The following is a 25,363-nucleotide window of genomic DNA, read 5'->3' as shown; positions in this document are numbered from 1 at the left end:
CGATAGATTTATACGTTTTCATTTTGAGTTTTAGTCGTGTGTCGATAGATGGCAGTAAATTTACTGTGACTACAAAATTTACTATGACAGGACCCCTCTATACTATCTATTCTCTTTGGTTTTTACCATAACTTGATTATATACAAACATGCAGCTGTTCTAGTAATTTAGTATGCAATAAAACTCTTAAAATAGGTATTAAACAGTTGTTTTTTTACAAATCAAATACTATTTGGCTCTAATTGGACACTGGACCTACATCCACACGACAAATTCACCTCATTTACCATTTCTACAATTTTCTCAAACTATGACACTAAATAAAGGCGGCAAATAAAAAAACCGGACAAGTGCGAGTCGGACTCGCCCACCGAGGGTTCCATACTTTTTAGTATTTGTTGATAGCCAGAATGTAGCTGCCAGCAGGAGTACCCTCCACCGCAACCTTGTCCCCATAGACCTGCGCCGTCGACGCCTCCGCTATAAAGCGGCAACAGAAATACATCATCTGTGAAAACTTATTTTAATTATCACGGTTCATGAGATACAGCCTAGTGACAGACAGACGGGCAGACCGACAGATGGACAGTGGAGTCTAAGTGATAGGGTCCCGTTTTTACCCCTTGGGTACGCCCTAAAAAGCCAAACTCAACCTTCCGCGCCTTTAATATTAAAATTTCGAACCATTTCTGATGATGGAAATGGCTGCTCTGACTAGGTGTAAGTATGTACTATGTACCATTTACCAGTCTTTAATACTTCTCATGCGAATTTCTGTTGTATTTCACCGATAAGTATGAATGGAAAAATGAACTTACACTTATCAAACTTTACATAACCAAACGTGCGACAGGCTCCCTCACCAAATCTTAATTATTATCAAATCTTGTCTTATCACTGTATCAATTCAAACGCCTTACTTCCTATCTTAGTGCCTGAGATCACGTCTCCGACTATATTAGTCAATAACCTCTATTTATAACCAAAGAACGCTGATCGACGGAAACAATGTGACAGATGAACTTGAGAGAGTTAACATAATAATTAAATAAATATGATTCTGTTCCTGATAGGGCTAAGTACGTTTAGCATAGGACTAAGCCATGCGTCGAGTTGTCATAGCTTACAGCAATCGCAGGTGAGTTTTTTATTTAATTATAATTTGTAGCATCGAACTGTTTATAAAAAAATAAAACAGATTAAATTTCAATTATGTTAACGGACCAGTCAGCTTAGTATGTTGTCGCGCGCGACTCCGTATGTCAAGCGCGACTTCATGTATAACGGCTCGGCCACGACATTGAGTGACTTGCGACAGCGGCAGAGACAACCATAGGTGGGAAAGAAAGGTCCGATCGCTGTGTCTCGCTCCAACCTATGGTTATCGCTACCCCCGTCGCAAGTGGCCCAATATCGTGGCCGAGCCGTAAGGACGCGCAACAACGCAAGCCATGCTAAGCGGTCAGACCAAGAAGACTAAGAAGAAGAATCTTAGTAGGCCCTCTCGGGTAATTGAGATGACGGTCCATAAGTTACGTGGTTCAATTCCAAGTCTAGCTCGTAAGGATACTCCAATTGTCATGTGTGAGTTTCAAGCTTTGAATCAATAGTTCTATAGAATTGTCCTATTTACAAGATGAATATGTAAAATTTTAATCAATCGCCTTTTTAATAATTGTCATGTGTTTCAGCTGGCATCCCTCAATGAGCGAATGAATCAGATGATCAACGCGCTATACCGTAAGTAACAATTAAATACCTAATTCAGCAAACGTTTGGAATGCTTAGTAATTTAAACTGTTTTGCTTTACAGCATTCTCCAAGGCCAAGTCGTCTGGGGCATCGTATCAAAGTTCAACACCCGCGCCGCCCAGTGAATATTCAACAGTATCTCCCTACGACCCGTCTTGCTACCAGTACTCACCCTCAGGGTACCAAGCGCCCTCACAGGGGTACCAAGCGCCGTCGCCACAGGTCATCTACATGTCACAGCCGCAGTCTTCGTCAACAGTAGCCATATCTCCGCCTTCACCTGGAAACCCACCTACAGTTACGATATCCACTACTCGGTCATGCTACCCTTCATATGAACAGGAGTACGCGTATGAAGCACCTAAATATCCGCCCCAGTATTATGAGTACTCGTATCCTCAGTACGCGCCGCCGCCGCCGTACTCAGCCTCGCAGTACACACAGACAGAATGTAGTTGCCAGCAGGAGTACCCTCCACCGCAACCTTGTCCCCATAGATCTGCGCCGTCGACGCCTCCGCAACCAGAATATCAAAACTGTCCTCCAGCGCCTCCGTGCTCGCCCCCACCGCCATATCAGCCCACTAACTACCCGCCGGCACCGTCATCTCCATACACGCCGCCACCATCATCCCCGTACACGCCGCCATACGCGCCGCCGACGCCGGCGTGTTACCCACCAGCGCCACAATCATACACGCCGCAGTCTTACCCACCCCCACCACAGTCTTACCCACCGCCACCACAGTCTTACCCACCACCGCCGTACACCTACGGACCGCCCGCATACCCACAAAACAACTTACAGTACCCACCCGCTCCAACAAATCCTCGAGACCTCATTCAGATGCCACAGTTTTAAGTGACTTAGTTTAAATAATTTATTTCATGTTTTATACTAAAACTCTAATAAATGCTGAGACTTGATAATAACCTACTGTATTATTTAAAATCCACCTGTATAATTCCATTGTTTACATTAGGCCTAAATTTTAGCCTCGATACAATATTATTTCTGCACGTAACTGTACATTAAATATTGATAGACTAGCAAAACAGATTGGAATGCAAAATACACGATTACTACCTGTAGGTACGACTTTTTCTGATGAAACTAATATCCTAATCTCTAAGGACCCATAGTCACCAGTACAATTTGACTCTGGTTTAACGATTTTAACCGCTTAACCCCGTGTTACTGGGATGGTGCAAGTGATGCTTTTACGGCCTGGCCACGACATTGCGCGACTGGCTTCGGCTAAGGCGAAAACCATATGTTCCCACATTCCCACGTTCCCACGAAAGGTACGATCGCCGTGCCTCGCTCTAACCTATGGTTGTCGCCTTAGCCGAAGTCAGTCGCGCAATGTCGTGGCCAGGCCGACTATGCATTTGTAGAGTGACGTCCCGTTCCCATCTGTCATTCTGTACGGAAACCGAATGAAAATTCGGAACGTGTGCGGCCAGGGTAACACACGCCCTGTGAGATTGAGAGAATAGCTGCCCTTATTTATCTGTATTAAGAGTCACACGAACCTTGTAATTTGAAAAGTTTCATGTAATTTAAGCACGTCGTTTCAAAATGAGAGCAGAACTTCGATTGTACGGCAGGTGCTTTAAAAGAAGGGCCATTTTATATTTCATAAAAATTGCAATCAATATCTTCTTCGCTATAGGTTTGACATCTCAAAACCGATTGCAAGTGTGATGGGTATACCTTTCTACCCGGTACAGCTCGCGGAGGTCTTTTAGAATATAATATTTTATTTAGCTTTGTAGTTTATTAATTAATTTTAGATAATATTTAAGTTATTTTTTGTATGATTGAATATACCATTAATAACAAATTATGACATCTCAAAACCCATTGCAAGTTAACCCTAAAGACGATCCATTGCCGTATCGTAGGTCTATTATTTTAATGACAATTTATTGTTAGGCATAATGTTCGGATTTTCTCTCAAAAGGTAAAAAAATGTCGTTTGATACCTACGGGAGCAAAAGTGTAGGTAGGTACTTTTCATTTCATTTTCATTTGTCCCGGGTTTTTTCTTGTGAAGTACATAACGATACATATATACCGCATTTGCATAAAAATACACCTAACTAAATGCGAAATTTCTGATTTTGCAAATAAGTCTCTTTATTTATCCGAAATTAAAAGTAGTAAGCAAATAACTAAATAATAGTGTCAATGTCAACAAAATGCTCGTTTGTATACGCACATAGAGTGAAATAAATAAGGGTACAGTCGTCATCACATATAGGTACATAAACAGCTAAAATGCTCACAACTTTCTGACTATCATGCCACTCTTGTCTAGGCGTACTACATAAACCCGCCGTTCGCTTCAAGTTGGCCGTTACCTCCCGGCTCGCTTCCCCGCACCATGCTCTCTGAAGCCTTATCCATTCGGCTACCACAACTTTTATTACTTACATTTCATACGGTCACAAAAAATATTAAATAAAGTACGGATTAAAAATAAAGTAAGGATTGAAAAATAAAGTTAGTACCTACAGGTACCTACTTATGAAATTACTAGTAATTGTACCTGTGCTGTAAAGACATTATGTAACGGCCGCCGACGGCCAACTCGGAAGTGTACGGGTAGTAGACTGTGCAGATATTTTTGAGCACTTTGGCAGCCCCATACATCTGGTGGCCCCTACAATTACGATTAGGTACATGTAGTGTTAAGTATTTACTTTTTATCTCTCAGGTAAGCTACGTAGGTGTAATAGTGACCAAGTAACGCTAATACGGTACCTATGATTTAAGAATCTGCACTAGAATAAGGGATGACTCACGCTAGACCGGGCCGGGGCCGGGCCGGAGCTTCCAGCGCTTCGTTTTCTATGGAAAGCACCACGTGATCACCGATCAGCCGTCATAGAAAATGACATGTGGGACGCCTCGGCCCGGGTATCTTTCGCAAACAGTTGTTGTTAATGTAATGAATTGTAACAATTACAAAATGTGATACAACTTATATGCAATGTCTAATCAGACATTGTAATACTGGCCCTGTAACAGCGACAATAAGTTTCCTAATTTGATGATAAACAATGCTTATATATTGGGTTTGAATTAGGTCCTAATAACACTCCAATATGACGCCGTGCTGTTTATTTCTAATCTTGCTGATACAGGTAAGGAATAAAACCAGGTCGTTTTGTATACAATATTTCATAAAAGTGGTTTTTATTGCTTTCAAGTGTAGTTATAATCTTAACATTTACATAGACCACACCATTACAGCACTCTTAGAGAACTTTCATTGTCTCTTACTTTTGACCTATTACTCTATTGCTCACAGCATACTCTATTACTTGCATGTACAGTTAGCTTCTAATAGTCCTGAATAGAATTCATTCACCTGCCCTCACGATATCTTTGGCCCTAGTTTGGTCTAGATAGTAGTATGCGGTGGATACTAAAGTACCTATAATGATTGCACAATACCGCATAATTTGCCCCAGTACATCGTGCACAAACCCGTCATTACCTAAATTAATTTCGAAATACTTAATGTATTTAAATTCGAGCACCTACAATGCAATGTCTATTACTTTTCAGGGTTCATTCACATTTGCGAACTGCGATGAACCTGACAGCGACTCCCGTGAAATTCTCAACCAGAAACCGGAATTTGAAGATAATGTTGTTAAAGACTTCAGCGACGCAAACAAAGACTGGCTCGACATGTTCCTAGAATCGACCCCATCAGGACTCTACCCATCCAGCTCTGCTGCTATAATGGCACATGCCACCATATCTGACAAGTCTCCCGAAGAACAACTTGAAGTTATGAAAGATATAATTCACCAAATAACAGAAGCCATAGAACATGAAATGACAAATCTTCTTTCAGATGCTATAGCTCATTGTGAAAAGGACGAGGGACATACCAAAAAGAAGCGATCAATCGAAACCCCGATGGACAGCAGCCAACTAGTTATGCGGCTTTTAAAGCACATTAAGTCAAATAACGAATATCAGAACATTGCAATTGAAAAGATGATGACGGCTCAAGAGATTGCTGATAAATATGGCGTCAAATATAACCCTGACGAAGATGTTCTAGCTGATCTTGCGGCTTTCTCATCCAAACAGTCTGAAGAACTGGCGTCAATTTTGGGTGATGAAAACGCTAAAGAAGAAATCGAATTTGTGCCGTTGGAAAACGAGGAAAATAAAGAAAACGTTCCTGAAAACAACACGTATTACGTATACGCAACGCACGTTCCTGAAGAAGAGATTCATTCGCAATTTAACTCTTACCCTCCTCACGAGTACATGCCTGAGAGACTTCAATTCATGCCCCAACCTCAGGCACCTCAGCAGCACTACAAACATCCTCACCACAGCCATCACTACTTTCCCGAAACCCAAATACCTGCACCTCCACACCATGCGCCTGCCCCTCAAAGACCTTACCATGAAGCAGCTTACCCTAGAGAATACCATCCCTGTGGCCCTATGGAGCCTATTACTACTACAACGACTATAGTGCTTCCGTACGAGGAACCAATAGCACCCGAACCCGAGTTAGTAGGGCAGGTTTTCGAAGAAACAGTTTCTAATAAAGTTTTCATTGAAGCGGGCGAAGAACCAGGTTCGACGGATGTCAATCACGTCATGACATACACTGTTTCAGAAAAATCGCACTTTAAGACGCCTGAGATTGAAAAGTTGCCACAGCAGATGCAGTATTACTTCTTTCTGATGAATTAATTTAATTGTAGAGCTACGCTGTATGCTAAAGTTATTATTTAAATGTGTGTGGTGACCGATGTGTTTCTTTGTCTTAAGTTTTGGGTCTGTATTAGAAAAAGTTCTTACATAGATGGAAAAATAACACACAAACTTAACTTATCTCACATATTTAATAAATACATTACAATCTTAAACAATAAGTACATCGATAAAATAACTCTGAACCTTTTGGTACTTACATATTTTTGGTTCATTTTGACTGGTTTGCACTCGTCAATCTCCATTTGGAAACAAAAAAGAATACATTATTCATATTAAACACGTAGTAGTATTTGGTAACTTAAATTATCTATCAAGAAACGCCTAGCATTAAAATAATAAAATTACGACACTATACTTACACAACTTACTATTACAAGTTTGACTATCACAAAGAAAAAGGCACTGATTACTATAAATCTACGTGTACATGTATGTTGTACAAGATTTTATATCTTTGGTGAGTGATATTTAATTTCAGTACCATTTCTCACCTTGTCACAGTGACATAAGGTCCCCATTCCCTAGCGACTTTCATATTGATTGTCACTGTGACAAGGTGCGAAATGGTACTGATATTAAATTCTTTGACTGTACATTTTATGTAGGTAATTATTCTTATTTACCTAAATACTTGGTTTATTATCAAACTGCACAACGGGACTTAATCGCAAACTTAAGCTTAAGCGGGAGAAGACTCCGAGACCACGGGGACAACGCCGTCCTCGAAACGTTGGAGGTAAATCTTAAAACTTAAATACGCGATTAAGTCCCGTTGTGCAGTTTGATAATGTTTAATAATCGTGAAAGTTTAAATCAGTGTACTTGGTTTATTTTTCAGTGGCGAACTAATGATTCTGGTAACCCGTTAAAGTATATGAAACAATTCCTTAAAATTACCATTGCCATTTATGTAAAATTTACTCAACGACTCTAAACTTCGAACACGAAAATATGAAACATATGTGTTTTTTATTTATTTAATTTACTGGGAAGCCCACTGCAATACGTGCTACTTATGGTTTTCATTGTCTTACCTAAGTACCTAGCATGTCTTGTGCAAATTAGTTGAACAAGTAAAATAACGGTTTGATTTATTTCGATAAAGTTTACCATGTGGACCGTTACGGTTATGATGTATTTAAAAGCTGTTGGGCATTGAAGTAATTTTTGTCATTCTGATAAAGGATTGTAGGCCTTAGGTACTAATTTAAAATTCAAAGTGAACTTAAGTCCAACTTTAGATTTGCGTCGGATCAGCAGTGAGCTTTAGCGCCAAACTAAACCAGTTTGTAAAAACGGCTATTTAGATGAGAATCCATGTTCTTGTCTTGTATGTAAGGTGCGTCCGCAACGCGTCGAATGTAGACGTTACGCGGTTACCTATGCGCGTAGTACGCGCTGTAAGCGCCGTTGTGTGCCGTGTGGGGCTGGTACCTGGAAATTTATAATAACAATTTAAGTAAAAAATATAGGTGTGTAAAACAAAACTGTTTATTATACTTTTTATAAACTATTTTCCCAATCTCTCCAGGGGCCCGAGTGATAATATGTAAGTTCTGACCGCACGGGGTGCGCGTGGGCATAGAGCGGGCCCGCACGCGCTGGGCTCGGCGGAGTACGGCTGAGCTCGGCGGAGTACGGCTGAGCTAACTGCGGTATAGAGAAAAAATTACATAGAGTGCTCACTCCATACCAAAAAGACTATTAGTTTTAGTGCCAAAAAGACTATTATTTTCGTAGTCGCCATCTAGCATTGAGTAGCGGAATTATCAGTACTGCTACTTGACAATAGATGTAGCACCAACCGAAAAGTCTAATGCTCTACATTTTTCAGCTAATATTATAACCGGATTAACCGGAACTCTATTTTCAACTCATTCTGCTTTTAATATTAGTTGTAAATCGTTGATCAATACAATTTTCGTGAGTCGCGCTACTAGAGAATTCTAGTATTCGAGTAGCGGTACTGATAATTCCGCTACTCGATGCTAGATGTCGACTGCTAAAATAATGGTCCATAGATATAATAATATACAGAGATACCTTCCAAGCGAGCTGTCACTGGGACCACTTTTGTTTAGTGTACGATTAACAATGTGGCCCACCTTGCTGTAGCCATGTCGATAAAGTCATATCGATAAACTATCGACATTTCTTGCAATTTTAATTTTACTTCAAAGGTTTAATGATACCTAAAATGAACAAAAACGCTTTTATTCTTTATTGTGATTATCAGATCACAATTTTATAGTCACGCCCCAGCAGGGAACCAAGGGAAAGTTCAGATATTTAATTAAAATACATAAATACCTACTAAAATAGGTGTTCCGCAATAATTGAATTATTTTATTATATTATAATATATTCATTATCCATTAGCATTTCAATTAAGTTTATGTTTAACGAAGATATTGAACTTATTGAAGCTTCAATTAATCGCTATTGCGTTCCGGTGGTTAGCGTTTATCGATATATAACATGATTAAAATCGACTTTTCACATCCCTAAAAGAGCACACATATACGTTTTTACGCACACATACACAACCTGGGTCTACCTAAAAAGGGGACACCTGGATTTGAAGTCCATCTTGTCAACAGTATGGTTGTCCTTTTTTGACAAACGGCATTTTTAAAAGAGCAAGGTGAGAGAAATGATACTAGTTGCTGCGCCGTCAAAGAGAACAGAAAGCGTTGGGGCCTTGTAATGGTCGTTTTGGTACCTAAACTGATGTATGGAGTGAGCACTCTATTCTTACTATATTGCTCTATGACTGCGGGCAGGGCTCAGGGGCCGCCGACCGACGCTGGGTGCCGCGGGGTTGGCTTTGCTCAGACTGAGATACTGTTACTGACCGCACGGGGTGTGCGTGGGCATAGAGCGGGCCGCATGCGCTGGGCTCGGCGGCGTACGGCTGCGCTAACTGCGGGCAGGGCTCAGGGGCTGCCTCTCGCCGACGCGGGGTGCCGCGGGGTTGACTTTGCTCAGGAGGACTGAAAAAAAATAATAAGCTGAGTTAAAAAAATACAGGAAAAACGTGAAAAAAACTAGGTACTTGTTACCGAGTGAAACACAAAATGTTTTTACAAAAAATGAAATTCAAATGAACGCTATTATATAATTATAATTTTAAATCATCACTTTCACCGACCAAAATAAGGAAATCTCAAAATTTGCATCTATAATTACTGTGCCTCTCCTGTGGATAAAATGCAACTTTCTCATCAGTAGTGTAGTAAATAAAGGTAGTGGGCCCCGCAGTAATTCCTCAGCCAGAAAAAACTTTACAGTATGATAAAGTATCAATAAATAAAAAGTATTGTATAAATTTCCAAAGAATAATAATAATAGAATTAAAGTAAATACCTACAGTCTTAAATCGTTAATATCTTTTTACGGAAAAATGCTCCGTTCAAACTTTCTTCACAAGACATATTCATGTAACGTATTGCAACAATATATGAAATATCAAAAAAATATCCCAGCAGAAATACCAGTATTAAGAAAATAAAATTTTTTTGGCGTGTCTTGGACCGGAAAATTGCTCAGTCTAATTTTTTCACTGGAATGCCATTTTATTGCCGTTTTATACCTACAAAATGAAAATCTAAAAATTTTCCACTCCCAGTTTTTAATAGTTCTATAATACATACATTTCGATACGCATTTTTTTTGGATTTTTTTATCCACTGCGCCAAATTATATTCTAAGATCATATAAGAAGAAAAAAATGACAGAGCAATTTTCCGATGAAAATGAGCGTCAAAAAAAGGAAGTATCATAAAAAAATATTCTCATGTTTGACAAAACTTTTAGATTTTTTTCTAGTATCACATACTGATACAAATAACTTATTTTGTAAAATAATTTTGGACTGAGGAATTACTCGGTTCAATATATAATCAGATTTGTGTTTTTACCTAACTTAGGAGTGTTTTTTTTTGGATATTTATAATGTTAGTCTCGGCTCATACTATACAATAACCAAGCTAAATTTCATCGACTGAGAAATTAATGCATGGGTCTCCATACAACAACTTGCTTCATTTACTACACTACAGTTTTTAAACAACAGAGAGAGGCTTTAACGAGCTAGTGTGGAGAAAAATAACAAAACGTATTACGATGACTGGTGACCGCCCAGTAGGCGGGTCCTATTACAATATCGCGTTAATCTTTATTTTGACAGCGAACGACAAATGGCATTCATACGTTACTTAACTCCCTAGAACCCCAAAGGTGACATTATTAATCGATCCTACTAGGAAGCGAGCAAAAAATATTTTATATTACTAAAGTTTTAAAGTTTTTGTGATGTTTGCGCACATGGCGATTCGCGTTTTTTCTTTCGAATAAAATTAATGACTTGCTTGTTTACTTTAGCGAGGATTGTTTATACAAATTAAGATTTTGCTAGAATAGGTTGTTTTTAAATACTTAGTTTAATACTAATTAGAGGCGGGAAATGAGGACGTGTGAAATAAACTGTCTGGATAGCATGTTTATTCATACATATTTCATAGTTCTGTCATAATTAAATTATGTATGGTAACTCTTATGGTATGGGTTCGATTTGGGGGTATAAGTTTACAAATGAATTATATTAGCATTGTTTTAATATTGTAAATTGAAATATATGTTCTGGTAAGTAAAAAAAATCTCGGATCTACGGTCGAATTGTGTACCTACAGGCTGTGTACCTTATCTTATCTTATCTTATTGTTTTCGGGGGCCCTTGCGGATACACTTCGACCCATAGGGATCTTTTGTGCAGTTACCCCCTAGAAGAGATCCGTCAACTACTCAAGAGCTTTTCCCACCATATCCATGTGTCGGATGATGGAGCTCATGGGTAGCGTTTTAAAGTCCTTTGGTTCCAGGTATCCTGCTCCAAAGTCCTTCATTCTTTGTCTGGCGAGGGCGTGACATTCACACATTAAGTGTCTTACTGTCTCTTCCTCTTCGCTACACATACGACAATCGGTGTTGTCAGAGTGTCCCATCTTGGCCAGAAATCCTTTGACCCCGTAATGGCCAGTAAACACCCCCACAGGCTATGTACCAGAGATGTACGAGGATGCTCGTTGCGAAGTATATATGGCTGATAATTGCATAACTTTGTGGTTTCATACATATCAGTTTTTCACACTCAGGACTGGAAGCGACATCGTATAGGAAATCTCTCTCTTCTTCCTAGTAGGCAACTAATGCCGAAAATTGGCGTTGTGTAGGCACAAACTAATTTTTACAGACTGCCATCTGACTTTCCAACTCAGATGGGGAACTAGGCCTTATTAGCATTAGTCCAGTTTCCTCACGATGTTTTCCTTTAACGAATAGCGACTGTTAAATATCAAATGATATATCGTACGTAAGTTCCGAAAAACTCATTAGTACGAGCCCGACCTCCAGATTTAAAAACGCACGCTCTTACAGCTAGGCTCCAGGAATCTATTTGAAGTTTTTCCAGTGAGTCCGTCTTTACGAAAAACAACACCGAAAACAATGTTTCAACGACTATCGGCCCGATTCGAACTTTAAGATACGTCAGTTAATAGATCTAGAAACGATATGGATTAGATATGTCAGTCAGTGTCAAATGTGACGTTTGTTCAAAGAATAACGTCACTTTTGACACTGATACATCTAATCCATATCGTTTCTAGATCTATTAACTGACGTATCTTAAAGTTCGAATCGGGCAGTATGAAACAACTCGTGGAACTTCTGATTGGTCATTGGTGGTCTCATGAAAACGGAACGATCGCTCAGTGATTTATGAGTGAGGTCGGCCAATGCAACGCGGCAGTAAATCGCTTCGTAAACAGAGCTGCAACGTGCGCGGGCGTCGCCGAGTGATCCTCGGTTTGTTATAAACAGTGACGGAGTTAGGCTACAGAATGCATACATACAGAATACATAATTATGTACATCTTTTTCTCTAACAAAATTGTTTAAGAGGATAGTGGACGATGGCTTTCCCATACAAACGTACATAGTTCCCATTTTCCTTGGTAAATATGGACATTTTGCAGAATACTTTTACACTATTTGATTAGTCCAGCCTATGCCCCTTCGTTTAACTTTTTTCGATTTTAATAGGAATGATAAGATAATTCCATACAATTTTTTTTAAAGCTCCTAACTTTTATAATATTTCAAAAACCGAAAAAATTACAGCAAATGCGCATAATGTAAACGTAGTGCTCGACATGCTAATGCCTAATAGATGACACCTTGCTGTCACCTCTATTGACAATCACTTAAGTTTCAAGATAACATGTACGGGGACCGCGTCGAGCACCAGTACGTTTACCTTAGCTATGGTCAAATATACATTAGATTGTGTAAAAATATTGTTAAAAATGCTAATACCCAGGGAGGAAAATGGGGACGTTTTTATAGAAATGCGGCCGTAGTCCACTATCCTCTTAATGCATACTTACTGCCCGATGCCCATACCTAATACATAGCCACGCCACACCGCACTGACCGTTTACCTAACCGCAGTTTATGTGCACATAAATCTTGCGCGCGCGCCGCATTGGACGGGGAACAGACACAAACAACTCGCCGCCAAAATACGTTTGCATCTTATGTAAGTACATATCAAGACGTATCTGTACCTACAAAATATTTATTTACATACATATATAATTATATAGGTACATACTGCGAAACGTACGTACCTATGATGATGATGATGATGATACTGCGAAACTGCAGCGAAAATCTTTATTATTATAAAACTAAGCAAACCTCTGTTAAATTGTATCACTTTCTAGCAAACGCGAATGTTAAAATGACAAATAAAATAGGGACATAGTTTATCAAGGGGATCTTGATAAACGTTTATGAATAACGGCATTAATTTTTTTAAATTTATGTAGCTTTCGAGTTTCGTGCTTAGGTTTTCTCGTCGCGTAGGCTAGAAAAAAACTGTTGCAAAAACAAAAAAAGATAATTTCAATTATCTACTGTGTTAACAAAAATAATTTTGTGTTAGGTATACCTATTAGAGATGCCCCGAATAGTGAATTTGGCCGAATACCGAATACCGAATATTCGGCCCCCCTCTCGGCCGAATACCGAATATTCGGCATGACATGCGAACATTTTGAGTCACAATTATTATGAAAACTATTCGTCAACAAAGCACAACGTTTGATAAGATAATATATTTTTATGTTAAACAGAATCAATTAATGTAGTTAGAGTCAATCAAATCAGACCCATGATAGAAAAAATATATTTTGGAATAACAAATGCTCAAAAACGTGCCTTCGTATTTAACTACTTTCCAAGAATACATTTAAAATAGAAAATATACCTAGTTTTTGGTATTTTTTTTGTGTAATTTTTCTTTTTTGGCAGGTGCAGCAGATATTTGGTATTCGGCCGAATAGTAGGCAACATTCGGCCGAATACCGAATATTCGGCGTAGTGGCCGAATAGGCCGAATACCGAATATTTCCCGAATATTCGTGGCATCTCTAATCATATATATAAAATTGAAAAACCAGAACGGGATAAAAAACGAGCGAAGAAGAGAGATGGCGCCTGACAAATTTCTAAAAATGTTTTTGACACGTACCTATTTCGAATACAACGCACCTATGATAAGAAAAAACTGTTTAAATCTATTATCTACATATGAGAATAAAACTAGAACATAAAAACTATCGCTTTCGATGCGTATTTAATTTACAATAAGGAAAAGAAATTTTCATAACAATCTTCATTTTACGACTTCGACCATTTCTCGGGAACTCTCGGTTGCTTTCGTTTGGCGGTGCTACAGATTAGACCAAATAATCCGTAAGTTAAAGTAAACTAAATTATGTTTGTCATGTTGGTATACAGGTGTTTCTGAGTTTTTTTACACGAAGTAAAATAAAAAGTGCTGCCAACCTCAACCTTAGTCTATTAGCCCATACGAGTGAATTATGCCATTTATGACATATCAATCAAATTAATATTATCGTATGATTATCGTGTTAATAATTTGTATTTTATTGTTTTAAATTTCTTTATGAGTTATTACAATTCAGATTGATTTTCATGGCTCGGCAAACATTGTCATTCGTCCAGGGAAAGGGCTGCCGAGATGAGCCAAAAATACAAAGTTATAGAATGGGAGACGAGCGTACTTGGGACAACAAAATGGGAGACGCTTCCCGATGGCGAGAGCTATCGCAAGATCGCAAGAAACATGACGTGATCTGGTATCGGAGGCCAGGTGAGTCCTTTGGATCGTTGCGTCACCTTAGCCGTAGTAATGTTAAGATCCAGAAAGGGAAATGGGGACTACCTACGTTTGTATGAAAAGGCGATTTATGGGTGGTGGTCGTCCATATTCGTGGCTTAAAGCGGAAAATAAGTAATCTAATGAACGTTTTTGCAACTAGGCTTACAACAATAAGTAATAATTTTATGTTAAAACAAGTTTTAAATAAATACCTACGTACGTTATAAGAAATTTTCGAATTAAGTTATCCAAATAACGGCTACCTACTTGACAAATAAGAAATCCTTATCACAGTTATAAACCCTGGCAGGGATACATAATAATGTCGGTATTTAACTAAACATAAGACAAACTCTTTATTTCATTTACGCGAGCGGAGCTGCGGGCCCGTCTTGTACCTATATATATTTACAAAATAACACATAAAACTTTTCATAAATTAAAATTTTATTTTCATTCACATCAATGGTTTCCAGTTGTGACATCCGCAATCACAAATTCGAAATTAACTCGGTCTTTCAAAACTACATAATTTTATTTAGTGCGTCCTCTAATGAGTTTTTATTTTGTCGGGAACGGGAAACGCTGCTGTCCGCCATTACTGTCACTCGTAACTCTTTACTCTATGGCCGAGTCGTAAAAGTAAATTGTCACCGGCTGTTGAAAACCACCTCCGTGCCTCATGTACTCGTAATAAAACATCTCATTCGTGTCTACGGCTTGATTAATTGCCAGTGTTGTGACATGGCCCATACAACCATTTCCAGTCGCCGTTACGACGCGGTGTTGACACATCTTGTGTCGACACCATCTGTTTCGGTCACAATTCCAGTCGCAGAGTCGTCGCCGTGTCGACACAGTTACCAGAAATGGGGAAGGGTCGACACATGACACAAAGTGACATAAAGTGTGGTCGCCGTGTGCACACATTGTTTCGGGTTTGCGACTACTTTATGCCAAAATCATTCGTTCATTCGTTCATTTTGTTCCTGTCAAATGGAAACTGTCAGATGGAAAAATACTTAAATAAAAATAAGTGACATTAATACGCCATCTCTTAAACGGATTACAAGACGTAATTATATATTGTTTGCATTTATATTACAATATGACTTAAATTATTATGGGGAATTAAACTGCTCGAGTGATTTGATAAACTAAGTGTAATATAATCAACGCGCCACCACATTGTTTTAGTTTAGCCGGAAATGAAATTGTTTACTTCTCAGTGCCTGTGTTCATAACTATATTATTTGAAGCATTTTTAGTACTTCGATGCGTATACTATACTTAAATAACAGAAATAACGCTTTACATACTACGAAACTTGTTAATTATGATGTATAAATATGGTTCAAGGCTGAGAAATATTGCAGTCACAAATGTTTCGACTTTGTGTCGACTCTGTGTTGACACATGACACGCGCTGTCAAAAGTAATAACAAAGTTACTGGTATGTTACTGGATTTGCAAAATGGCTCCTTGTGTTGATTTGTTTTCAGATATTCTCAAAGTGTAAAAATGCCGTGGTCAGAGATGGGCATTAATCGATTAACTGTTTATTCGACTAATTAATGGAATAAAAAAAGTTAATTCTCAAATTTTAATCGCGATTAGTTTAGTCGACCTAACATAGATTGAAATTGAATTAATCTGAATATTAATCGAATAAATTATCGATTAAATCTCGATTGAAAGTTGACAGGGGGCCATTTTTGTACGTAAAAATAATAGAAATGTCTTGCATGCAGATGGTAGCAAAACACTTTGTCATAAAAGTCGAGATGGGTGTCGATATATAGGTTTTAGGGAGTGCCGATTTCGAAAATAATGACCATTTTGGAATCCGAAATGGCGGCCATGCACTGTGTCATAAAAGTCGTCATGGATGTCGTTTTATACGTTTTAGGGGGCCCCAATTTTGAAAAAGATGACCATTTTGGAATCCAAAATGGCGGCCATGCACTATGCCATAAAAGTCGTCATGGGTGTCGTTTTATAGGTTTTAGGGGGCGCAGATTTCGAAAATGATAACCATTTTGGATTCCAAGATGGCGGCCATGCACTATGTCATAAAAGTCGTCATGGATGTCGTTTTATAGGTTTTAGGGGGCCCCGATTTAGAAAATGATGACCATTTTGAAATCCAAAATGGCGGCCATGCACTATGTCATAAAAGTCGTCATGGGTGTCGTTTTATAGGTTTTGGGGGGCGCAGATTTAGAAAATGATAACCATTTTGTATTCCAAAATGGCGGCCATGCACTATGTCATAAAAGTCGTCATGGGTGTCGTTTTATAGGTTTTAGGGGGCGCAGATTTCGAAAATGATGACCATTTTGGATTCCAAGATGGCGGCCATGCACTATGTCATAAAAGTCGTCATGTATGTCGTTTTATAGGTTTTAGGGGGCCCCGCTTTCGAAAATGATGACCATTTTGGAATCCAAAATGGCGGCCATGCACTGTCATAAAAGTCGTCATGGGTGTCGTTTTATAGGTTTTGGGGGGCGCAGATTTCGAAAATGATGACTATTTTGGATTCCACTTTTATGACAAAATACGTAGCCGCCATCTTGGATTATAAAATGATCATCGTTTTCGAATTCTGCACTCCCTAAAACCTATAAATCGACATCCGTGACGACGCAAGTTATCTTTATTTTCAGATCTAACAAATTGCTACAGAATACAAAGGACAAAAAAGAAGCGAGGAGGTAATGAAACATGCAAAAATACAGATGATTCCTCGACGCAATTGGGTGATTCTTAAATTGTGTCCAGATTTTTTTTGTCATAAAAGTTTATATTTTTCACATATTACTAAATCTATGGCAAAAGTTATAATATTGCAATGGATTCCATCGCATGTAGGTATAAGTGGCAATGAGACAGCTGATGCATTAGCAAAACAGGCATGCAGCGATGGCATTGAATTTCACTTGAAACATTATATGGGGGCAATAATGACTGTTTACATTTAGTCAAATTAAAGTGTCGCGAATTGTGGAAGGAATATTTCGACGAGAGATCTAGGGACAAAGGTATTTGGTATAAGACAATACAGCCACAACCCTTTAATTCTCCTTGGATTGATAATAGTGTGTTGTGTAGGCAGGATCTAGTTTTATTATTGAGATTGCGCTCTGGACACATTCCATTGAATAAGTTCGCCTACCTCATGCGTAAAGTGAATTCGGAATTATGCACCTTATGTAATCGCGTCGAGGATGTGTATCATATTTTAATGGAGTGTGTCCGAAATGAGCGACTTAGAAGACAGATATTTCATGACAATGACAGTTCCATTGGGTTATGTAATACCTACCTTTCGAACCCCATGTCTGAGGTTGTTGAAAAGGTACTAAATATTGTTAAGTGCGGTCTGAGGGACAGAAATGTGTGATGTAATTAAACTAGATATAGCTATTTACTTTCTTTTAACTTTGTTAATTAAGTCTGTTTTTTATGGGGTGACATATTCGTTCAATCGAAAAAGCCCCTTAATAAAGGAAAAAAAAAAAAGTTCCGTGACATTTCGACCTTGTAATTTTTTAAGTAAATGTTTTTGTTTATCTATGAGGATCTCACTAGAATAGTATAATCAAGGTATGTTTATATTTGATGAATGAAATAGTAACGCAAAAAAAAAATATATTTGTGTCTTATATTCCTGCCGAAGACTTTTATTTTACCTTTTCCTTCTACACAAGTTTGGCCAAGTAATAAGAATTTAGGGCACTCAATTTTATTTTCACTTCTACAACAGTAAAGCTACGAGGCCATGTTTTGGTATCGTTTTCGTATAAATTCGCAGTACCAAATTTAGTTAAGGTATCACATTGACACCATTCCGAAGTAAAAACATATAAACTTATTAAAATACTTTCTTTTAAACTCCTCTTCACGCTTAAACTGCTGAACAGTTTTAATTTAAATTTGGTACACATATATTTTGAGTCCCGAGACAGGATATAATAAGTTATCTCAAAAATCACCCTTTAAAGGTGTGAAATGAGGTGTAGGGGGGAATTCAGAATTGACTTCTTGAAGTTAATACTGTTTAAGTTTAGGTTTGAAGTCATGTTTTTATCATTTTTAACTAAATCAAAGATGTAGACCATCCCAAATTTCATATAAATCGGTTCAGCGGTTATTGATTTCCCGTACAAATTTCCACGCCACTTTTCACACCTTCAAAAGATGATTTTGGTTATAAGATCTATCCTATGTCCTGTTCCGGGACGCAAACTATTTCTATACCAAATTTCAACGAAATCGGTTCAGCGGTTAAGCGTCAAGAAGAGTTTCAAAAAAACCGGCCAAGTGCGAGTCGGACTCGCGTATTAAGGGTTCCGTACATTAGGTCCGACTCGCGCTTGACTGCACATTTCTAATAGGTTTTCCTGTCATCTATAGGTAAAGAACTATTTTGTGTATTCAGACGGACATACATACAGACGCACGAGTGATCCTATAAGGGTTCCGTTTTTTCCTTTTGAGGTACGGAACCCTAAAAAGATTTATTTTTATTTTGTGGAATGGTGTCAATGTGATATCTTAAATGGATTCAGCACCCCAGATTTATACGAAAACGATACCAAACACGGCCTAGCACCTTCACTGATATAGATATATCAAGATAAAATTGAGAGCCCTAAATAAACTTTCAAGAGCGGATATCTCAAAAACTATTCAACATATCGAAAAAATTGACGGAATTAACTTGTAACAAATTAAATTACCTTTCATTTTGTATAAGTGGCCATGTCGCTGAGATGCATAGTTTCCGAGATATAATCGAAAAACGGGAAAATGGGACCTTCAAAGCCCCCTCTCTCCCCCCCGCTCAAGGGCTACGGCCGGGGACTTTTGATATGTTCACCTCCTAACTTGTCAAACCGAGTTACGGAGTCAAAAATTGTGTTCCGAGCATTTCCCTCTACAACTTTTGGAGCATTCGTTGCCTGACCTAAGTAGCTTATTGAATTTCTTTAAAAACTTTTCTGTAAAAGGTTGACGGGTGTTGGGTGTTTATATGGTTTCGGTCGATTATTATCATTTGCATTGCCCATGATGACTTACTAGAATTACGAGCACACGAGACACTAATAGTAGTTTGACAAACCTTGGTTTTCAAGAGGTATTTTATATTGACATTTGCTGTCACAAATTTGCTGTCAGATTTAGTCGCAAACCGCACGCAAAGTGCACACAAATGTGTCGACACCTTGTTACGGAAAAGTGTAGACACGGCGACGACACTTTGTTTCGAAACAATTCTAGACACATTGTGTGGACTCTGTTACGACACATCTGACATTTAGTTACCACTTTGTGATTCTGCGACTGGAATGGTTATATGGGGGGGGATGTTCTGAAAAATGTGGTTTCGTTTATTTGATCGTAAAAGTGATTTGAGTGTTGTGATTGCACTTACCAGTCGTCGGGGTCGCAGTCCCGGAATCCTTTGGCGAACGGGTTGCTGGCTATTTTCAGTTGTGTTATCTACAACGAGAATAATTGTTGCAAATTAATGAAGTTCCGAAGTGAAGTACAGTCAGTGTTTTACACGTGTCATACATAAATATGGAAGCCGAGATAACTTGTAATACGTAGTTGAATAACAAAACGTCATGACAGTTTTTTTTGAGGAAGTAATTTTTAGGCTGTAGTCCGCGACGAATGGCGCCGTATTAGCAAGATCATCACTCATCGAGATTCACAATGATGACCACGACCACTCTGGCAAGAGTGTACCGACTAAAAACAAGAGAATTTTTAGGGGAGTTAACTTGATAGGTATTATTGTTTGTGGGTTTGAGGTAACAAGTCGAGAGCTGCGCGAAAATGCGTTATGTGTAAAATATAAAATAACCTGGATTATTTTGAAGCAATTGGCCCTTAAGCCTGGACTTAAGGAGGACCTACCACGAAAAACGAAAATTTCGTTATCACACTATCGCTCTTGCAAATTTGAGTGGCAGAGAGGCAGATAAAGAAATGTAGATTTTCGTTTTTCGATGTAGGCCCCTAGGGTCTTTCCCCAGCAGGACACAAGACAGGCCATAAAAACTTACCCGATGGTTCTGGTAGGCTGTGACGGCGGTAAATCCCGTCTCAGGGAACACAAATGTCCGGTACGGAACGGTACCCGGCGTGCCCTGCCCCTCACCCGGTAGGTACACCACGTGGAGACGCGGCTGGTACCGGTGCATGGAGTTCAGGATTATCTGTTCGAATAAATTTAGTTTAAAATAAATAATATAGACAAACCTCTTTAAGAGGTCAATTTAATTGTATAGATATTTATGTAGAAAATGTATTTTATTGTATTTTCTGATGTATCTATTTGCAGAAAATTGGCCAGCGTATAGGTAGATCACTAATCACAGAGTAACCTACATAGTACAGATGTTCCAGTAGTATCGGACGATAAAAAAAATTACATAATAAATACATTTACATATTTCAGACAGAGCCCATACAATTTTTTTTGTTAATCTTAAAAAAAAGAATGTTAGTTAATACAAAAGTTGTAGCTACACAACAAGGCCATAGCTGGCATAGCTGCAGAGATAGCTGACCCCCTCTGCATAGGATTTTGTAGGGGGGGTCAACTATGTCTGCAGCTGACTGTATATCGCTCCTTGAGAAACATAACGTCATTATCCAAAAAATGGGGTTTTTGAGTTAATAACGCCATCTAGCTCGTATGATCGTAACGCACGCAATACGAAGACACGTATCGCTCTAGCTCTATTAGAACCGCCAGAGGGCGCTAATGTCGTTATGGCGAATAGAGGGAATAGGTGCCTGTCTCATAGGAACAATGTCATTAAAGGGAAGTAAATTGTATTTTTTTGCTTAGTGACGGTTTTCTATGAGATTCAATGGTAAGTACGTCAATTAGTGTATCTATACGTACTATGTCACTTTAAACTTATAATATGGCATCAAAATAAAAGCTCAATTTAAAGCAATATCGTACTTTTCCCTTTAAGGACACTTGTATTTTTGAATTTAATAGAATAGAATAACGTTTTGAAATAAGTAAAGTGACATTATACCTATAATTACGGTTTTGCTTAAAACTTAAAGCCATAATGCTGACTAAAAATAAAAACGTACTGTTCTTTTACTTTAAGTGACATTGTGATTTTAAGAAGCTGACAGAAGTTTTAGCAGGTCGATCGTCATTATCTGTGTAGTGTCAATATGCTAGCTTAGTTTACCATAGCGACAGTTGGCATGCTTAAGTGAAAAATGTCGTTTTAAGCTTAAAGCCACTACAACTGGTACAGAACGCTTATAACGGTGTGGTTAATGAATGTCACTCGTTGTTTAATGTCACTGTGTTGTATTTTTTCTATAAGGTTCATAATAGAGTTGTATTATGGGTACGAGACGATTATTTATAATTAGATAGATATAGCCACATTACGAGCCCTATTGATCTAACTGTGGAACTAGGTTGGTATGTGTAAGATTCCCATATTTATTAATTATAATATAATATTATTTATGTGTTGTGTGATACTTTTTCATTCATCAAAATTAGCAAGTTATTTTTGTGATGTCTGTTATGTTCCAATTTTATTTCTGACAAGGTGACACAAAACACACATTAATTATTATTATCACTAGGTAGGTACTTACCTATTAATTACCCATAAAACTATTGTTCTCTTACAGTAGAAAATGTCTCAATGTGTCTTGAATGACAAAAAAGTTTAAAGCTATTTTAATAAAGTTAATACTACTGTTTTAGTTGAAACTGTTAATAAAGTTAATACTTATGATGATGAAGAATTCGAACCTCCTTCAGAAGAGCTAGTTCTAATAACGTAATGTGTCGCTTGTGAGTTTTTTGTTGTTTTTCCGGGTTGGTTTAATTTTGCTACTGGCTGTTTCTAAAGTATTTATAATGTTGTTATTTTGAATTTGAACTTCTGAATGTGTATTTGTGGTATCTCTTCTTGTAAGGTGTCAAAATTACTTCGTAATTCTAAGTTAAACTGATCGTGGTTACAAATAAGAGTGTGTTTCTGTTTAGGTGTTTTGCCTATTTATTAATTAATTGCTTGCGGTGGATTTAAGTCTTAAACTTTATTTTTGCTCTCACGGGTCTGTGATTGGAACTAAATTTAAACCTATTGATGTACCTAATAATACCTAATACATAAATAAATAGCTAATTAAACTTTTGTCACATGAAAATATTATTATATAAGTAGTCAATTTCGTGTGTGATATTCCGCCAGGCGAAGTCCAGGTCCAGCGACTTTGAAGTTTTTTTGAGAAAGAAGGAATTACTTATCAACGTTCATGTTTCGACCAAAGGCAAATGGAATAGACCTAGAACTACGGTCGTTTCTGCTGCCAAGGCCATATGTGGTCCAACTATGTATGTGTGCTTGATCTGACTTCATCAAGGACTATGGTCCATGTTTTCTGCTTTTCATCAGTAGATTTATTTAGAGGGTTATAATCTCGTAATACTCTTCAATCTTATCATCGCAATGTGTAGATGTTGATGCGTAGGCTTTGATTGCGGTTAAGGTAGGTATATAGCTTTGGGATTTGGGATTTGCTTAACGTCAACACAGCCACCTTGTCGGAGTAATTTGATAATCCGACAATGTTGTCCTGCCACTTCTTTTTGACGACAAATCGTGTGGGTATCTTCCGCCGGGTAGTTTCAAAGTAGTGCCAATAACAGAAAAGCTAAAGGAAAAACGTCTAAGGTGGTACGGTCATGTACAGAGGCGTCCTGTAGACTACATGGTTAAGGTAGCGCTCGATATTTCAACGACGAAGCGAGGACGTCGAAGACCACCTGCCACCTGGCTGACGATGGTTCAGCGAAACCTGAAAGACCTCAATATAGACGCCGACGTTGCACTCAATCGTTCAGAATGGAGGAAAAGAACAGGGAAGGCCGACCCCAAGTAAATGAGAACAAGGCCTAGCAGGATGATGATGACGTGGGTATCTTCCGCCCCACATAGGGGTATTTCACTAAAAAAGCTGGCCATTAGTAGAATGTATCAAAACGTAGAATCCCGGGAAAAGGGTAGCCGAATTCCTTAGGGGTCATCCATTAATTACGTCACACGTTTAGGGGGAGGGAGGGGGTCAAGAAAATGTGACATGTTGTGACATGGGGGAGGGGGGAGTCACAAACATTGTGATGTCACTTTAACTACATCAGTAACCGAAAATTAATTTATATTTTTTTATTCGCTGTACAGTTAAATAATGAGATTTTGGATGTAACTTTCGTTGTGTTACAAAATTACTAATATTTATACATACTTATATCAAACTTATTTTTTTAATAAAAAAATTATGCCGTGTTAATATTGTCGAATTCGTTGAAAACAAAATTGCCTAAAATGTTACGTCACACCAGGGGGGGGAGGGGTTTGCAAAATGTGACCAAGTGTGACAAGGAGGGGGGGAGGGGTAAAAAAACCTAGAAATTCGTGTGACGTAATTAATGGATGATCCCTTAGTCATATAATTCATAGATACTAGAACAATATTTATTTTTCGCTGCGTGTGGTGGGTATTTGTCAAATCGGTGTCATTTAACCGCTCTTACTAAAAGACATCTACGAAAGCGGAAATTCGATAATAAATATTACAATTGTTATGCGTTGTTTAGACAACAAATAAGGTGATATTTTAAAATGTCTGTTCGGGAAATGGATTCACCAGGTATGCTTAATTTAATTTGTTTATTATTATTTTCTTACTAAGGGTTATATACATTTAATATCAAATTTCAGTAAGTACTCTCTTGCACTATGAATTTACGAATTTGACTTGAACTCAAAAGGCAGAAAGTTGTTCTATTGGGCTATATTGGGCTAAATTTGTAGTTCTATTCGACAGGACATTTAATTCTCTAGCAATTTTATTTAAAATTAGGGTGCCCAGAAGTGCCCATTAACGAATTACGAGAATTTTTACACTGAGGGATATTACCAAACAAAGTTTCTTTTTGCGGTCGGGAAAAATAATTTTCTGATTTATCATGGCAGGTCCTTCTGGTGTGAGAGTAGTGACCAGAGAATACATTTTTCGTATGATGAAAAACTGTAACGAACCCCAATTTCTACAAAAACTTGATGCAGTCATGAATAAAATTACTAGTTCTGCCACATTCCCACAAGACCAGAAAGATAAGTTTCTCCTCAAGTTTGCTGTTCATACATGTTACCAATCAAAAAATATCAACAGACGTTAACAAATGCAGAAAAAGATATTATGAATACCAGGAAACTAAAAATACAGAAAGAATTTAGGGAACAATTGGGACTCGTAGTTGATATTCCTAAACAGGGCTTTGCAACCAGCAACGACGGGAACACCAGCAGACGATTTTTTTCAAATGCAGAGATTTCTTCCAACATCACGGAGATCGATTTAAACTTGATACAGAAGTTTGCTACAATTCTCGAAGTAATATCGAGAGGCCAAAAAATAGATTTAAATAAATTTGAGACATATTGCGACGACACGGCCAAGCTCTATGTTCAATTGTATCCTTGGAAGCCAATTACCCCAACCGTGCACAAAATTTTACTGCATGGT

At 38.1% G+C, this 25,363-nt stretch overlaps 3 protein-coding genes across 3 annotated transcripts in view; 2 read left to right on the top strand and 1 right to left on the bottom strand.

Annotated features, from left to right (window-relative positions):
- The first annotated feature begins 987 nt into the window (after positions 1–987).
- On the top strand, positions 988–2,676 carry LOC134800025 (uncharacterized). The gene is made up of 3 exons (XM_063772462.1): positions 988–1,138; positions 1,692–1,740; positions 1,814–2,676. Exons 1-3 carry the CDS (start codon positions 1,055–1,057, stop codon positions 2,611–2,613), a joined length of 933 nt encoding a protein of 310 aa, XP_063628532.1. The 5' UTR covers positions 988–1,054; the 3' UTR covers positions 2,614–2,676.
- Positions 2,677–4,796: 2,120 nt separating this feature from the next.
- Positions 4,797–6,546, top strand: LOC134800066 (uncharacterized). Its single transcript, XM_063772528.1, has 2 exons — positions 4,797–4,904; positions 5,332–6,546. The coding sequence occupies exons 1-2, from the start codon at positions 4,866–4,868 to the stop codon at positions 6,487–6,489; spliced, it is 1,197 nt and encodes a 398-aa protein (XP_063628598.1). The 5' UTR covers positions 4,797–4,865; the 3' UTR covers positions 6,490–6,546.
- A 728-nt stretch (positions 6,547–7,274) lies between these two features.
- Positions 7,275–25,363, bottom strand: part of LOC134800071 (T-box transcription factor TBX1-like) — a 59,864-nt gene continuing 41,775 nt past the window's right edge. The window contains exons 7-10 of the mRNA XM_063772535.1: positions 20,842–20,994; positions 20,202–20,269; positions 9,369–9,506; positions 7,275–7,947 (exon numbers count right to left, since the gene is read on the bottom strand). Coding sequence (XP_063628605.1) covers positions 7,890–7,947; positions 9,369–9,506; positions 20,202–20,269; positions 20,842–20,994 — 417 coding nt within the window. The 3' untranslated portion in view covers positions 7,275–7,889. The remainder of the gene's footprint in view (positions 7,948–9,368; positions 9,507–20,201; positions 20,270–20,841; positions 20,995–25,363) is intronic.

The sequence above is a fragment of the Cydia splendana genome, chromosome 19, assembly GCF_910591565.1.
Source record: "Cydia splendana chromosome 19, ilCydSple1.2, whole genome shotgun sequence".
Classification (NCBI taxonomy): domain Eukaryota; kingdom Metazoa; phylum Arthropoda; class Insecta; order Lepidoptera; family Tortricidae; genus Cydia; species Cydia splendana.
Note: the sequence above shows the minus strand (reverse complement) of the source record. Positions and strands in the feature narration are given on the sequence as shown.

Excerpts from the sequence above, each read along its gene's own strand:
- LOC134800066 (XM_063772528.1), top strand. The coding sequence starts at position 4,866 with ATGACGCCGTGCTGTTTATTTCTAATCTTGCTGATACAG. Across the intron at positions 4,905-5,331 it reads TTCTAATCTTGCTGATACAG|GGTTCATTCACATTTGCGAA; the intron begins GTAAGGAATAAA and ends ATTACTTTTCAG.
- LOC134800025 (XM_063772462.1), top strand. The coding sequence starts at position 1,055 with ATGATTCTGTTCCTGATAGGGCTAAGTACGTTTAGCATAGGACTAAGC. Across the intron at positions 1,139-1,691 it reads ATAGCTTACAGCAATCGCAG|CTGGCATCCCTCAATGAGCG; the intron begins GTGAGTTTTTTA and ends CATGTGTTTCAG. Across the intron at positions 1,741-1,813 it reads GATGATCAACGCGCTATACC|CATTCTCCAAGGCCAAGTCG; the intron begins GTAAGTAACAAT and ends TTTGCTTTACAG.